General features: G+C 45.2%; 1 protein-coding gene across 1 annotated transcript; it reads left to right on the top strand.

The window, feature by feature from the left end:
* Window positions 1-380: 380 nt before the first annotated feature.
* On the top strand, window positions 381-13,739 carry LOC101830117 (pancreatic triacylglycerol lipase). Its single transcript, XM_005085338.4, has 13 exons — window positions 381-406; window positions 549-594; window positions 1,721-1,875; window positions 2,772-2,894; window positions 3,460-3,594; window positions 4,768-4,879; window positions 6,015-6,134; window positions 6,245-6,364; window positions 7,031-7,149; window positions 9,748-9,877; window positions 10,261-10,369; window positions 10,958-11,122; window positions 13,618-13,739. The coding sequence occupies exons 2-13, from the start codon at window positions 549-551 to the stop codon at window positions 13,679-13,681; spliced, it is 1,398 nt and encodes a 465-aa protein (XP_005085395.1). The 5' UTR covers window positions 381-406; the 3' UTR covers window positions 13,682-13,739.
* The last annotated feature ends 746 nt before the right edge of the window (window positions 13,740-14,485 follow it).

The following is a 14,485-nucleotide window of genomic DNA, read 5'->3' as shown; positions in this document are numbered from 1 at the left end:
TGTGGCCGACAGAGCTGGGTCTTCAGGACAGCTGTTGTCGAACACGGAGAGTTCCCGTGTCCACAGATCGCAGAGAACAGTGAGCAAAGGCAGAAGAGAGGGGAACAAGGGTCTCTTCACTGGGGAAGTGAAAAAGACGGTGGTTCTGGGTGGTACACTGAGCGTTGCCCGTCGAGAACATTCCTTATCTGGCACTTTCTCGGTCTTCCTACAAACACCACCTTGGAACACAACCTGCTCTACCAACCCAGGCTTATCTGTGATTAAAATTAGAAATAACGTCCTTGGAGCCTCTCCCACCTCGTGCCATTTTTCCATGACACCGCTTGGAAAGATAAGGCTCGCCTATAAAAACACATCTCAGGTGGTTCCCTTGTTGTCTGTAGAATTTGACAGATCCGCCACGGTGAGTCAGGAACACCATTTTGAGACTAATTTTTTTTTAAAGATTGTTCCCAATGCCCACCCAGAGTCCGAGTGGACGTGATTGCGCTAATCTTTCTAGACCTGAGTTCTTCTGACTCAGCCATGTTCTTGCTTCTGTGCAGATGCTGCCGCTGTGGACGTTTGCAGTGCTGCTGGGAGCGGTAGCTGGTAAGAAAAGATGTGTGTGGAGACGGGGGAGGCTCACCGCGTGGTTCTTCCCCGGATGCTGGGTTCAAGCCCCCAGGAGGATGAGGACTTAGCTAATGGAAATGTAGGATTAAGGAAGACTAAACAAACTGAGTCTAATATGGAGCTAAGAGCACCAGAGTTTGGAGTGGTGTAAGGGTACAATTCCCAATGCTCATTTCAATTTGTTTTCAGACAATAGTGAAGACCGAATCACGCATGACACTGAGCCAAAAATGCCCTGTTAATCCGATCTTCCAGTTTAACTGGAATATTGATTTTCTGTGCCTGGTCCCTCTGTGTCCAAGGGGGGCACCTTAACTGAAGTTCCACAACACTGAGAAAACCCTGAAGCTCTCACGCTTCAGGATATGTGTGCTGGAAATGGGTGCAATGACGTCCTTCTTGCGGGCTGACTGTGAGGGTTCAGTCAGACTAAATCCCTGTAGTTCAGCACCTGGCAGGCAGTAAAACTCAGAGCAATGCAGCCCTCACAACACTGCTACTCCGACTCTCCCATTAACCTTGGCTCCAGAACACTCTTCTTCGAGTCGTTCCTTCACGGAGTAGCATGCCAGACAACAGCTGTCAGAATCGCCAATGCTTTCTATGTTCGTGAGGACCTTCTACATCACAGGAATCCAGAACGGTCCTCAAACACAAGTCAGCCTAGGTGACGAGACAAACTTAGCCCTTGCAAAAAACTTAACAATTCTCCACCCAAAACATATACATAAAAAGCTTCTCAGAGCCGAGCACCTCCACAAACACGCCTACCATCAGTTCCTGGGGCAAAGGACCGCCCCATATCTAGGTTATCAATGGTCAAAAATGTAACGTCTGGGTCAAATAGCCATGATAAGTCCTTGGCTGATACCGAGCAGAAATCTGAGGGGAGTGGCATGATCTCAGAGGCAGAAGTGAGGGGCAACAGCCTGCCTGCTGCAGAGGCATGGTCTCCGACACGGCAGCTGCTTCATGAGCAAGAGGCTGTTTGAGAAGGCAGCGAAGGAAATCTGCCACGAGATGCGACTCAGCTTATATACTGGTCGACCGGACATTAGGAAGGTTTAGGAAACATCTTTGAAACTTTTGTGGGTGATTTCAGGAGAAGAAGTCTGCTATGAACGACTTGGCTGCTTCAGCAACGACGCTCCGTGGTCAGGAACGGCAGACAGACCCCTGAAAGCCTTGCCCTGGAGTCCATCGAAGATCAACACCCGCTTTCTCCTGTACACCAACGAGAACCCAAACAACTACCAGGTAGGGATACACAGTGTTTTCCGGACTGAGTTTCACATGATTTACGCAGTTAAAATTAACGTGAATGTCGGAGCCTTCCGACAAGAACACAGGAGACAGTGGAATTTGTGTCTTTAACTTTTAGAGCAGAGTAAGTACTCTTTCAAAAACCTAATTTATGAATGAGCATTCAATTCTTATTATCCGTGTCCTATCTCCAGTGTGTCCTCTAAATACACATGCAGGGATAGAGTAGTTACACATCCATGCAATATGCACACTGATGTGTATTATAATGAAGACTATGTTATATTGTATTTGTGTATTTTAAATGAGAATCCCTAATATAGCACAGACACATAACAGGATTTGGTTGGAAAGTGATAGGTCTTCAGGAGAAGCTTCCGGGCTAGCAATAAATGCTGAACTGTAGCCACAGGCAGCGGTGAACCACGGCATCCAGTTTTATACCAATCATGAAGGTGAATGACTGACAGCTCTGTTGGTTATGAAGCGATGACAGAAGCTAGGTCAGGTATTTATGATACACTTCCAACGTATAATACTTTGCAGCCAGGTGTGGCGGCAACTTTAATCCTAGCACTTGAGAGGTAGAGACTGGTTCAGGAGTTCAAGGCCGTCCTTGGCTACCTACTGAGCAGAAGCCGCTTGGTCTGCATGAGTAGATCATAAAGCGGCATATGTGCAAAGACTTCCACTGAAGACCTTAAGGACGAACACTGTGGGAGACATACTGGGTCAGAGACAAGTGGGCAGTAGCAACTCAGGGTTGGCCGTGTGAATGGCTTGCCTATGTGGGATTCCTAGAATCCGGCCCGTCGCCTCCACCTGCGCATAAGCGCTCCTGGAAGCTCCTAGAAGAAACTTGACCCAAGACACTTTTCTATCCCAAACAGCAAATCACTGCAGATGCATCAAGTATCAGGAGCTCCAATTTCAAAACGAACAGAAAAACCCGTTTTATTGTCCATGGCTTCATCGACAAGGGAGAAGAAAACTGGCTGTCTGACATGTGCCGGGTGAGCCGTGATGCTTTCCTAAGGAAGTACGTTGGAGACTGGTAGGGCGCTGGCCCCAGCTAAGGAGGACAGATGCTAGTCACCGCCACACTGGAGTCTGAGACAGCCTGAGCCTGGATCTGGGGATGGGTAGGGGTGGAGGAGGGAGTGGTGGGCACAAAGGTCTGGGACAGTTGGGATATGAGGCGTACAGAGGTGTATAGCTGCTCCAGCACATAGTCCCCATAGTAGTAGCTAATGCGGAGAGATTATTTCAGGCTTTTAACAAGAGAAGCTGCCAGGTTAAGAGCGGGCCCTGTAATGCCCAGCATTTTTCTCTGTATCAAATGGCTATGTATCTGCTGCAGGGGAAATCCCAAGGACCCAGCTCCCACATAGGGCCGCATCCTGCCGGAAGCCAGTGTTGGACTTGCCATGCTCGTTAAAGTCTAGGCCATAGCTTTGGGGTTAAAGTCACAGCTGTTATGCAGGTCAAGATGGGGATTTACCGAGTCTTCAGGTATGTTCGTACACAGTGAATAGAGAACCTGGATGATTTAACCACTCATTGTGCCTTCTCCATCAGAACATGTTCCAAGTGGAGAGTGTGAACTGCATCTGCGTGGACTGGAAAGGAGGCTCCAGGACTACATACACCCAGGCCACCCAGAATGTGCGCGTTGTGGGGGCAGAAGTGGCCTATTTGGCCAACTTTCTTCAGGTAACTCCTCCCTGGTTACGTAAAAGCCCTTAGGTATTGCTGCCTGGGTTCTCCTTCCGTAACAAAATCAGTAGGTATGGTAATTGACAAGGACAAATTTAAATAAGATAATACTCCCTCTTTGGTTAAAGATGAACCCCCTATCTCAAATCAGGCTTCATCAATAACCTACTTAACTCAGTAATGAGTTTTTCATTTTTAATTAAGTGAACTTAAGCAGCTTGGTAGGTGACATCACTTATGAGTTCTGTCAGCATTTTTAGTTTAGTTTAGTTCTGGGCATGGACCCTGGGGGCTGCCCCTTATTAAGCAGCCACCAAGCTGTCAGGATTTGTTCTAATTTTGCCCTTCAGTATCAATTGGATATGCCAATATTGGCCACACACTTGCTTTTTTTTGATTGATTGATTGATTTGTGTGTGTGTGTGTGTGTGTGCGTGCGTGTGTGTGGTGTATATGCTCGTGTGGGTGTGCGTGCATGCTTGTAATGTGTGTAAGGAGTGTCTTCCTGGGTTGCCATGCACTCTAGTTTTCGAAGCCTTCTCTCCCTAAGCCTCGAGCCCATCAGTGTGCTACGCCAGAAGGGTTGAGTTCCAAGGATCTGTCTGTCTCCGCCTCTCCAGCATGGGGATTGCAGGAGTCCATTTTTATCACGGATGTTGGGGGATCCTAATTTGGGTCCTTGTGCTCCGCTGACTGAGCCATCTCCTCCTCCCCCCCGCAGTTTCCACTTATTTTATTGATCAGAAGCACAATGACAACAAGCTAGCCTGGCCAGGGCATAGAAAAGTCTTTTTTAAAAAAATGTCAAACCCAAATGTGCTTCAGTAATTGTAATTGCCTCACGGATTTCTGATCCAAATGCTTGCGTTGCCGTCTCTGATCACGACTCACGGCGTCCTTGGGTGGGTGGGTGGGGTTCCCCTCAGCTGTGGGAGAACAGGAACACGCTAGCATTCTAGACCTCATTGAGTTCATTTCCATCTCGTCATAGTGGTTGTGGGCGTGCCCTGCATGGAGCCGGGAGGCATAGCGTCTTCTTAGGAACCCGTTTGGAGGCTCTCCTTTCTGACCACCTGGCATTTTTGTATTACTTGTACACGTTTCGATGGAGCTTTTCCTCTCTCGGCAGTCTGAACTCGGATACTCACTTAACAATGTTCCTCTCGACAGTCTGAACTCGGATACTCACTCAACAACGTCCACGTCATTGGCCACAGCCTGGGATCCCACATCGCTGGGGAGGCTGGAAAGAGGACATTCGGTGCCATGGGGAGAATTACAGGTTAGTCCAACAGCACACGCTGCGCGGCTAGACCGTACATACTCTCCGTGCGTACTCTCCGAGCGTACTCTCTCTCCGTGCGTACTCTCCGAGCGTACTCTCTCTCCGTGCGTACTCTCCGAGCGTACTCTCTCTCCGTGCGTACTCTCCGTGGGGACCGCAGGGAGGCATAGGACAAAGCTTTGGTGGGTGTGCTCTGAACTTCGCACACTTTCTAAGTTGTGCCAGGTGATCCGAGCTCAGTCCACTGCGACCTGGTGGGCTGCTTTCTTGCCTCCCATCTTTTGCCATCACCCCGTGGTTTGATATTTAAATATGTTGCATATTAACTAAAACATGAATTAAGAACACCCAGAAACACTATGCCTGCTTTTCTCACTTTCAGACATTCGCAAAATTAGTCTCTTTAATAAACACCATAAATGACCGTAGACTGAAGTCCTAAGAGTTTGTGTATAATCAATTGAACTCTATTTTAAGACCAGTGGGTGACAAACCTCAGTCCACTACAGCCCCGCTGCTGGTCAGGGTGTCTGAACGTCCAGTTCTGGGACCTGCTAATGAGGTTCCAAGGGCCGATTGCAAGTTCAAGCTGGCTGCTGCATTAGGACAGTGGGTCACAGGCTCAGGCATCCTGCCAAGGGAGACCTTGCTGCCCTGATCTGAGACGTGGTTACCTCGGGGAACAACCAGTTTCCTGCTCTGTCTTGCCAACTTTCTGCGCTGTTGCACTTGGATCAATGGGAACGTCCAGAGTCTGTGTTGGCCTATTGAAAAAGCATTCTTCCAGAACATTCCCACAGTTTACAATTGGCTACAACCGCCTGCTCTGCCAGGCGCTGCACCATGCCGGGCCATGAACTTGATCACGGAGAGCCCCTGCGTCCCCGGGAGATCAGAATCTGGTGGAAATCGTTAGCCTTAGGAACCTTTAGTTCAGCGACTCCTGGGGTCAAGCCATTCGGCGGGAATGGCTACTGGTGAGCAGGGTTCATGAGGGAGCCAAACATCCAGGGCAGAGGCAAATCCTGGCACATCCAGGGAATGTGTCACACGTCACTGTGGCAGCCAGAACTTGATGGAGGAGGCAAGTTTGCCCATTGATGCAACTGATGACACATCCTCTTTGCTTCAGGGTTGGACCCAGCTGAACCTCACTTCCAGGGCACGCCTGAAGAAGTCCGATTGGACCCCAGTGACGCTCAGTTTGTGGATGTCATTCACACAGACGCTGCCCCCATGGTCCCCAACCTAGGTGAGCTCCTCCAGTCTGCTCCTGGAGGGCTTTATTCTTGGCATTAGAATGCTTGGCAGTGCTGCGATCATACCATGATGGAGACTTCATTATTTTTAAAAATTCTTCAGGATTTGGGATGAGCCAAACCGTGGGTCACCTAGATTTCTTTCCAAACGGAGGAGTCGAAATGCCAGGATGCCAGAAGAATATTCTTTCCCAAATTGTTGACATCGATGGAATCTGGGAAGGTAAAGCCACCATGCACACAAAGATGTCCACTGCAAAAGTCCGTGTTTCTCATTGTTAAATGTGTGAGTCACTTTGGAATTGTATAGATCCCATGTGTTTTATACCGAAGGAAACTCAGAGATTGTATTTGCAACCCAATGTTTTCCTTTCTTTTAAAAAGGCTTATTTTTGTAGGTGTTTTGCCTGTATGTATTCAAGGGCATCACATATGCACCTCCCTGGTACACACATGTGAAAGCCATAAGAATTCAGACACCCTGGAACTGGAGTTACAGGCGGTTGTGAGCTGCCATCCTGGTGCTGGTTACTGAACGTGGGTCCTCTACAGAAGCAGCCAGTAGTCTTTAGATCCGACCTAGCTGTCCAGTCCTAGAGATCTAGTTCTCAGGGACCTAGCTGAGGGAACATATTACATATCTATATGTCCACATGGACCAGACTTTACCCCTTCTTACATTGCCTTTCCATTTGCTTAATAACTATCCTGATTCTCAGGTATGTTTAATTGCTTATTTCACGTCCTACATATACTTCACAAGTTGTTCTGTGTTGCGACCTCTGTGAGTTCTCCCTGATTAGGCCGCTTGTTTATTAGCTCCATGTTCTCATCATAACGTGACTTGGAGAAGTAAAATCTGACACTGATGTCACACGTGACTCCGCAGGAAGTCGTAACTTTGCTGCCTGCAACCACCTGAGAAGCTACAAGTATTACTCTGACAGCATCATCAACCCAACCGGCTTCGCTGGGTTCTCCTGTAGCTCTTACAGCGTGTTTGCTGCCGTGAGTAGCCTCCTTTCTGCCCTGCGGATTTCATTTGATGTTCAGTTTTGTTTCCCTCACCACCGGAGACCCGGCCGTGCGTATGCCAAGCTCACACTTGGCTCTGGGCTGTGTCTCTGGACCCCTGTTTGAATTTGTGCCTGGTTCTTTTCATAGGTATGACTCACTGTGATGACGCCATTCACTGACCGTTTATGGTTGTATATCTGTTATACTGACCCATGCCTGCACATTTTAGTAGCAGAAAAGCTTCAAAGCATTACAGGGATTGAGAACAATGGGCTTGTATGTGGAAAGGTCTTACTTAACATTTCTGTACATTTCTCTGTCTCGGGTAAATGTTCAAATATGTTGGAGGGTGGGGAATCCTAAACAAACACATAAAATGCTGGTTTGTAGCTATCTGGAAGCCATGTCTGGAGGATCCTGATGAACATGGAGGATTTTTTTAAATACTGATTTTTAAACCTTAGAATTATGGACATGTCTTTGCAATTGTATATTCATTAGTAGTTTTTAAGTTTTGTCACGTATTTTATCCAGGCTGACTTTTTCAGTGTAATCTTGAACATGACATTTCTATTGACTTAGGTTTTGGAAAGTTGGCTTTTTACTATAGCTTCTCCTCCTCCTTCTTTTTTTTTTTTTTTTTTTTTTTGGTTTTTTACAAGACAGGGTTTCTCTGTATTGTTTTTGAGGCTGTCGGTCCAGCCCGGCCTCAAACTTACAGAGATCCGCCTGCCTCTGCCTCCCGAGTGCTGGCATTAAAGGCATGTGCCACCACTGCCCGGCCAGCTTTTTTTTTTAATCAAAAAAATTTTAACCACTGCCATGCAGCAAAGAAGATTTCAAGTAATCAGCATTCCATGAAAGTCACAAGTACTGGAGAGATATATGCCTTAGTTATTAAGAATAAGGACTTAGATGACTTTGGGCAAGTGTTTCATTTCCCTGAGAGAGACTTTTTCTTCATCTGGAAATGAGGTGATGTCAGACCCAATGCTCGTGGTAAAAGCATTAATCTCATGTCAAATGCTTGGCCCAGAACAACAAGAACTTAATAATCAAAATATGGGAGAAGGGAACATAGTTTGCTCACATATAAGTTTTCAGTACTGTAAAAGCTGAGCACCCCTCCTCCAAGTCTGATTTAAGCTTTATCTTCCTATAAACTAATGACCCAAAACTGTTTAGTTTCCATGCAACAAAAGCAGTCTTGTTCAACTATATCAATATTCATTTGTAAGACACCCAGCACTTTTGTAAGGAAAACAGCCCAGTGCTCACGTTCCTCCACTGTTGCGATGACTCCTTCCTGCCAGCCTGGCCCCACAACCGCATCAGGCCCAAATGAACACTCAGAGACTTATGTTAATTATGATACTGTTGGCCAGTTACTAGGGCTTCTTATTGGCCAGCTCTGTTTTAATTACTAACCCATTTCTACTAATCTAAGTAGTTTCACGTGGTCTTACCTTACTGGAGAAAGGTCAGGGGACCTACATGGCCACTGCTCTCTGCCTACACCACCCAGAATCCTCCTCATCTCCTAGGACCGCCTATCTTGCTGCCCTATTGGCCACAGTGTTTTGTTCATCAACCAATAAGAGAAACACATTCACAGAACGACATCTCCCATCACTCCACCTTTGAACCCTTCCTATGCTTCTGTTCAATCTGGTGTGGTCCCAGGCCATCCTGTTGATGGCCCAACTAAGTGTGTGCTTGGCAGATGGATGCCTGCGGTCCCTGGGTACATGGTCTCCCGGCTCCTTCGGAGTCCAGGCCCCATCTCTGTCTTATGGATGAACACGCTTGGAGATGAAGTCTGGGACTTTCTCACTCTTCTTGGAAAATGCCCTGGAAAGCCTAGCACATTTCTCCTGGCTGTCCGAATCTTTCCTTAGCTTGCTGGTGTTGAAACCTGAGACTCCTCCTTGCCTGCCACCTAATCTTCTGGTTGAGAAGCCCTTCATGATTCCTCCTGTGGAGCAGTGTACTCTCCAGAGTGGGGGCTAGGCTGCCAATCCTCCTGATTCTGTCGTTCATGCTCTGTCCTGTCTACCATAGCCCGTGATTGAGGAGAGCATTGTCCTGTACCTGTCGTCTTTAGATGCCAGCTACCCGGCTAAGTCTTAATGGCCAGCCGGGTCATTTTTCTCTCCACACAGGGAGACTTCAGGTTCTGAGAAAGTGAACGTGCCAAGAGAAGAGAAGGGATTGGAGAAGGGGTTACGCCTGGCAGACACTATCATTTCTTGTTCTTTCTTATTCTGTCTTTGTGAAATAAATTCTAATCACCTAGCAAGAGTGTGACTGTCTTAGAACAAATAAAGTTACAGAGGCAAAGGGGGAAACAAATATGTACACACCAATTATCCTATGGGGTGGCTTTTATATTTTTGTATACTCTAACAATGAAATTGAAGGCTCATGGATGACAAGACTCATTAGTCACGTTCACCGAGACACTGTTACTGCCCCACCATTATCGTCAGGGGCAGAATTAACTTTGACTCAGTTATAAAGCTTGTAAGAAAATACAGCGTCCTATTAAAAGTCAGGGCATTGTCAGTCACTGTTTCCTTGGTTTTACAGGACAAGTGCTTCCCATGCCCAAGTGGAGGGTGCCCACAGATGGGTCACTATGCCGACCAATATCCTGGGAAAACAAAAGCACAGTTCCAGAAGTTTTATCTGAACACTGGTGATAAGAGCAACTTTGCACGTAAGCTTCTATTCTTATTAATTTTCAGTTCAGTTTTCCTTTGGGGGAGGTGTGGATAGAGCTTGATACATGCTAGTTAAGTGCTTCAGCAATGAGACACACACACCCCTTAGCCAAAAATTTAAGCAGGTGAATTTCTTAGACTCATGGCTTGAACAATAAAACAAAACCCCTCGGTCATCAGTTCCGTAAATGTTCTTGATGTCCACACTTCCCAGTGCCTGACCCGAACACTGGGGGAAACATCTGGGACATTTTACTGGAAGAACGGCCAATGGCATGATAGATTATTCAGATTCTGTGGTTGGTGGGTGTGTGTTAAAGCTGTCACCGGTACCCTTTCTCCCCAAGATGACAGTGTGCAAACGTTGCCTCCTATGCAGGTTGGCGGTATCAGGTGTCTGTCACCCTGTCTGGACAGAAGGTCACTGGACACATTCTTGTCTCTTTGTTTGGAAATGGAGGAAATTCTAAACAGTATGAAGTTTTCAAGTGAGTAAAATGTATAATATATCACTCGGTGCTTCTTAAATTTTGGCATCCTGCACGTCATCGATGGTTTTTCCTCTCTGTCTATGTAGCAGATAATCACCATATAGTAAAAAGAAAGCTATTTTGTAGCCCTACACATGAGTAAATTTCAAAATTATATTTTTAATTTTTTTCTGATATTTTCTGAGGAAAGCACTCATGTTTATTGTGTTGCCTGGCGTTTGACTTATAATGAGTAAATAATTATTCCCTACACAACAGTAAAGATTTTTATAATGACAGTATCATTTATTAAACTGTGATGATCGTGACAGAGACACATTTGAATGCATGTTAAAGAAAAGATGACTAAGATAAATCTGAGTTATTGATAGAAAAACCTACCACTCGGTTCAAATACATGTGTGAATTTACTTCAGACGTTTGAATGACAAGCATTTATCAAACAGCTTAAATAAAAATGGAATGTGAGCTGGTTTTAGAAACACACATCTGTTTTTAATGCATGTGTGTATCTATATGTGTGGTTCATTCTGTGTGCCTTTATGTGTGTTCACGTAAATTTTTGTTGACATCTTAACTCCTCAGGGGCTCTCTGCAACCAGGCGTTACTCACGTCGTTGAATTTGACTCTGATGTGAATGTCGGAGATTTGCAGAAGGTTAAGTTTATTTGGTACAACAACGTGATCAACCCAACTCTACCCAGAGTGGGAGCATCAAATATCGTAGTGGAAAGAAATGATGGCAGAGTGTGAGTAATCGGAATCAAAAAAACGATAAGAAGGGCTGAGCGTGTCTGTTCACACTAAAATAGTTCACACCTCTCATAGAAGATCACAAATGTCCCCACCATGTCTGCTTCCTAAGACCTCGTGTGTCTTTAGGAGACAGCGTTGGATGCTAGGAATGTCACTTTGAGAGATTCCTAAGCGAGGAAGATGAATGTCTCCTCTGGCAGATAGGTTAAGACCACACATGTGACTCACATGTTCATGATCCCTCAAACTTCTTGGGTCCACCAAGTTGCCACTTAGGTTGTCGGGAACTGGCTAAATTCTCAAGGAACAGGACGGATAGGCACTGGTCTTCTTGCCAAAGCCTACAGTTCAGAGGTCATTTCTCCATTTTTACTGAGACATTTTTAGGCCTGAGCTAAGGAGGTTCACAAGGGATGCCAAGAGGGGAGAACAGACACACTGTTGTCACCAACAACAGCCCTAGCATCTGTGAGTGGTAGCTATATAGAACAGACACATTGTTGTCACCAACAACAGCCCTAGCATCTGGCGCAGAGTGCTGTTTCTTCTGGTTGGTCGTTTTTCTGAAGACAGTGAGACTGCTGCTCTTGTCAGAGATGAAGTCCAAGGCCCCTGAGATACCAAAGGAATTTACCAAAACTTCACACAAAACACAGCGACAACAGTTTTCGAGACCCTGAACTTAAGTAACAGTAGACAGTGAAGCCTGGAAGACAAAAACCAAGCCAGGTAGAGCCTTAAAATTGCCCCCAGTCTATTGCAGCCCTGAGAGTCTTTGTAAGATGTGGTGTAAGCAGGTTGGGCGGGCTCTCATCATTTAGGAGATGGAGATAAGAAATGAGGTCACAAGCAGCCAGATTTTATGGCACAGCCTACCAGAGAAGATATGGTAGAGTTCTAGGAAGACTCCTTGGATATTTGGCACAATCTGATATCCTCACATGTGTAAACAAGCCAGAGAACAAGCCATGAGTGTTACCTATTTCTCTCCAGGGAGAAGACTAGACCCTGTTTCTACCAGGCAGACTGAAGAAGTCTGTCATTTTATTGAAGTATTTACTAAGGTCCTGCTTCTTGCTAGATTCAGCAAGGCTTGAAATAACTATATCTCACCACACACTTAAATAAGATATAGAGTAGTAACAAGATAAAAATCCAATACCTGACATTAATTCAAACATTCCAAGCTATACAAACAGTAGGACAACACAACATAAAATGAGGAAAATAGTCAATGAATTAACATCCAGTTGAGTTGGATGTTAGAATAACAGATAAGTATATTATTATGGTTATCAACACCCATTCAGTTTGTTCAGAAAAGGTCAGATATCAATATTGGGGTGATAGGAGGGTTTATTTACAAGCTTATCATATGATAATGGAGGAGCATGGTATATGTATAAGTACAGCATTTGGTGGTAGAGTATATAATACATACATATATATACATATACATATATACACACACATATACACACACAGCATATGATAACAACATCATAAAGGGTAGGAGAGGAGAATAGGAGAGACATTATTGGAAGACCCATTATTGGTATACTGTCATTTGCAACTTTAATGTAGTAAGTTACGTGTGTGTGTTACCAATTTTTAAAGTAAGCACTGTAAGAATAAAGAACTATAGTAAATTAACAAAAAGTTATTAAAATGAAAATTTTTTTAAACCTCTAAATGAGCATACAGAGGCAAACAAAACAAAACAAAAAAAAACATCAGAAAACATGAAGCACGATGATGGACTTACACCTGACTAGAGCAGTAATTCCGTTAAATGAAAGCGATCAAAACACCAGTGTTAGGAGACAGAGATCATCACACTGGTTCTTTTTTTTTTTTTTAAGCATCAGTACCCAATGGAGTTATGCTTGTCTGGAATGTATTTTGAATATAAATCAAAAAAGGCGGACAAAGGAAAAGTTGTGCTGTTGCTCATTAGAGAAATACCCACAACGATGAACGACACCACAAATGTACTTAAATAGCTAAATTTAAGAACGAGCGACAATGCCAAGCACATCTGTAGACAAGGGGAAATCGTAACTCTTGGGCACTGATCATGGCATATAAAATGATGCGGTGGTTCTAGAAAGCAGTTTATATGGCAATCCCTTAAAAGCCAAGCATAACCCGCCGTAACACTCACTGTTTGAGCGGTACCGTGGCTTCACTTCTCACTGTTTCCGTTACACAGCATCAATGGGGGTCTGGGGTAATGTGGGAAATGAGCGCTTCTTGTTCTTTGGGGGGGTGACTCATAGCTCTTCTGTAGACGGAGGTTGCAACCGCATTGTAAGGCTGGGAGGCGATTCAGTTGCCTTCAATATCCTGATGTCTGATTGTGTCCTTCTCAAACTGCTGGAGCAGGGGTGTGGAGATGCATGAAGGGATGGGCTTGGCTGTCTTCATGCCAGGCTCTCCACTTCTTGTGTGAGGAAGAGGTAACCCTTTTGCGTTTTTCTTTCCCCAGGTTCAACTTCTGTAGCCAAGAAACAGTGAGGGAGGACGTCCTGCTCACACTCTCTGCCTGTTAGGAGGTTGCTGACGTGTGACCGCCGAGCCCCACTGTAATAAATTCCAGTACTAAAGCAATACATTCTGCCGTCCGTGTTGTCTGTTTCCAATGAGACCTCTGGGTGAGATGACAAAACCTTAAGTTCTCAGTTGTTATGAAGAACCACAAATGACTGACTGTAAACTTCTGCTGTGCGTTTGGGTTTGGGAATGTCACTTAAATGATAATGCCAGCATGCCCTCCTGTTAATATTATTAACGCAGTTCTGACCATTTGAGACAGAGCTCCAGGCTCGAAGGATCTGCCTCGTGGTAACCCTGGGATGGGAGTGATAGATTTAGGCACCACATCCATTACTCTCTGACCAGACATCTCAGGACAATGGAACGGTGGGAGGTGGGGGATGGAACTCTGAGATGTGTCTGATCTTTCCTACCATCTTGCTTCTCTGGCTGTGGTTCTCCCAGAACCTCTGCTCTCAATCTATTTGCTCTTCCTGCTCCATAAGCCCTGGGAAAGAACTCCTGTTTCATAGTCTTGCTGGGAACTTCCCAATCTGGCTATCACCTAGAATTCCAGTCTCACCTCTCAGCACATTCCTTCTGAAACTCCATATTCTGGACTTACGCTCAAGGGTGAACTCTTCGTTATCTTACAAAGTTTTTTCTTTCACTTATGCCTGATCCTAATTCATACTACAGAACCATGGAAACAAAAACAGTTATGGTACTGTCACAAAAAAAAAAAAACATTCAGGTAGACCAATAGACTGCTAAGGCTACCTAATCTTTGACAAAGATGTTAAAAAAAACCACGAAAGTAT

Source organism: Mesocricetus auratus, unplaced genomic scaffold (assembly GCF_017639785.1).
Source record: "Mesocricetus auratus isolate SY011 unplaced genomic scaffold, BCM_Maur_2.0 Super-Scaffold_4256, whole genome shotgun sequence".
Taxonomy (NCBI): domain Eukaryota; kingdom Metazoa; phylum Chordata; class Mammalia; order Rodentia; family Cricetidae; genus Mesocricetus; species Mesocricetus auratus.
This window is presented reverse-complemented; position numbering and strand designations above follow the sequence as displayed.

What these genes read in the sequence shown, in the direction of transcription:
- LOC101830117 (XM_005085338.4), top strand. Translation starts at nt 549, where the DNA reads ATGCTGCCGCTGTGGACGTTTGCAGTGCTGCTGGGAGCGGTAGCTG. An exon ending in GCTGCTGGGAGCGGTAGCTG is followed by an intron (nt 595 to 1,720) that starts GTAAGAAAAGAT and finishes GGGTGATTTCAG; the next exon opens with GAGAAGAAGTCTGCTATGAA. An exon ending in ATTTGGCCAACTTTCTTCAG is followed by an intron (nt 3,595 to 4,767) that starts GTAACTCCTCCC and finishes TCCTCTCGACAG; the next exon opens with TCTGAACTCGGATACTCACT.